The sequence below is a fragment of the Cebus imitator genome, unplaced genomic scaffold, assembly GCF_001604975.1.
Source record: "Cebus imitator isolate Cc_AM_T3 unplaced genomic scaffold, Cebus_imitator-1.0 Scaffold79, whole genome shotgun sequence".
NCBI lineage: Eukaryota > Metazoa > Chordata > Mammalia > Primates > Cebidae > Cebus > Cebus imitator.
The window spans coordinates 3,507,672-3,510,109 of NW_016107394.1; the positions used below are offsets into that span (position 1 = coordinate 3,507,672).

The 2,438-nt window shown below is 42.6% G+C and overlaps 1 protein-coding gene across 2 annotated transcripts in view; it reads right to left on the minus strand.

The window, feature by feature from the left end:
• The window catches only part of RAB6A (RAB6A, member RAS oncogene family), a 71,436-nt gene that overhangs the window by 3,208 nt on the left and 65,790 nt on the right, over positions 1 to 2,438 (minus strand). For both annotated transcript variants that reach the window (XM_017532955.2, XM_017532954.2), the window contains exon 6: positions 883 to 949. In XM_017532955.2, coding sequence (XP_017388444.1) covers positions 883 to 949 — 67 coding nt within the window. The remainder of the gene's footprint in view (positions 1 to 882; positions 950 to 2,438) is intronic.

The window sequence follows — 2,438 nt, forward strand, 5'->3', positions numbered from 1 at the left end:
GCTCACCGCAACCTCCGCCTCCTGGGTTCAGGCAATTCTCCTGCCTCAGCCTCCTGAGTAGCTGGGATTACAGGCAAGCGCCACCATGCCCAGCTGATTTTTTGTATTTTTAGTAGAGACAGGGTTTCACCGTGTTGACCAGGATGGTCTTGATCTCTTGACCTCGTGATCCACCCGCCTCGGCCTCCCAAAGTGCTGGGATTACAGGCGTGAGCCACCGCGCCCGGCCACATTATGTTTTTTTAAAACAATTATGTTTTTTATGAAAACATAAAACATTTACAAGCGGGAAGAGCTGAATACAATGTGCTATGAACTATATGGCTTAGTAAAAATGCCTGCATATGGAAAAACACTAGAAGGTAAATATGAAACATGGAACACATCAAATCAAATTAAAAATCCTTAGTATTAACTAATGTTAGATGTTCTAATCCTTGGAAATGAACTAATATTATGTCCTGTTTCTGAAAACAAAAGCTACAATAAAGCTCCACTCTATTTCTTGCCTGTGTCAAGTAGAAAGTTCAAGTGTTAGAAAAAGTAAGAAATGAAAATATGATATTCTATGAGGAAAAAGCTCAGTCAATGGGACTCAAAATGAAGAGGCAAGGAGACAGGCATTCTGAGAGTTTCCTGCTCATTAAAAAGCAAGCAAACACACACAAGCCCTCTCACTGATTAACAATGAGCAGCAGGCTGCAAAGTGTGCACTTGGATAACCAGACCCCATTTGCTATAGAAAACCTCTGAATTTTATGACCCTAAGCCATCAGTTCCTGGTTTGTAAAAGGCAATGGCACAATATTCTTTAGCCAAGCAAGCAGGACTTTAAAGACTAATGTTAACAATGAAAAATTTCCGATTAAATAAAAAGGATACTGTCTTCTCTGCTTCTGTCCTGTGTGCTTTCCATTCCAGGCAAAGCTGCTGCTACACGTCGAAAGAGCTGTGGGAAAGAGAGAAAAGTGATAATTGAGAGGCAACATTTAGCAAAGGGTATTGGGTTTATGATCACTGTACAGCAAGCTGTCTAATGCTGGGCGCAGTGGCTCACACCCGTAATCCCAGCACTTTGGGATCTGCCCAAGGTGGGTGGATCACTTGAGGTCAGGAGTTTGAGACCAGCCTGGGTAACATGGTGAAACCCTGTCTCTACAAAAAACACAAAAATTAGCCAGGCATGGTGGTGCATGCCTGTAGTCTTAGCTAATGGAGAGGCTGAGCCCAGAGGACTGCTTCAGCCCAGGAGGTGGAGGCTGCAGTGAGCCAAGATCATGTCACTGCACTCCAGGCCGGGCAACAGGGCGAGACTTTGTCTCAAAAATAAATAAATAAACAAACAAATAAATAAATGTCTATTCATCCTATAAATATTATGTAAAAAGTAGTATGACAACTACTAAGAAATATAAAGACATGATTCCTGCTTTTTAACTGATAAGACATGAAAAAATAGCTATTAACAAGCAGCAAAAATGTCATTTGAGTAATAAAGGATTACAGAAACACAGATAAACAGTAAATCATTCATTTAACAAAACTGTATAGTAGCATTCCTATCTTTCATTTAAAGAGTTAGGGTTGAGCCGGGCAGGCAGCTCATGCTTGTAATCCCAGCACTTTGGAAGGCCACAGTGGGTGGATCATGTTGTTAGGAGTTCAAGACCAGCCTGGCCAACATGGTGAAACCTCATCTCTACTAAAAATACAAAAAATTAGTTGGGAGTGGTGGCACACGCCTGTAATCCCATACTCAGGAGGCTGAGGCAGAGGAATCACTTGAACCTGGCAGGCGGAGGTTACAGAGCTGAGATTGTCCCACTGCATTCCAGCCTGGGCAACAGAGCACCAGGTTTGGGGGGCAGGCGGTGGAGGGAAGAGTTAGGTTCTGAAGTCGGTGTATAATATATTGTGAAAGTTAGTCCAGTCAAAATTACCCTTTATCATTCCTTAGAAAAGCACAATGCTAGAGATTAATATACCACCCTTCAAGTCCAACACAGCTGGCTTTTCTTCCATCATTGGAATGAGTGCCAGTGGGAATAGCTGGCTTGTGTTTGAGGTATGAAGCTATGAAAAATATCTTCAACAGGAGAAAGGCACTCAAGCCTGGAGAGACGTCTAAATTTGAGAGGCATATGAGAACAGATGATGGGACAACCGTTTATACTTCTTATATTGTCCCAACCTTAGGCATACAGCCACTGGGTACTATAGCTAGTGAAACTGCCTGATTATTTCAATTATTTATCTTTTAATTAAGCACGCAATAGAAAATTGAGTCAAAAAAATGTGTTCTCCCAACAGTATCAGCTGAAAACTTGAAAATTATCGTCTAAGGCCGGGCGCGGTGGCTCAAGCCTGTAATCCCAGCACTTTGGGAGGCCGAGGCGGGTGGATCACGAGGTCAAGAGATCGAGACCATCCTGGTCAAC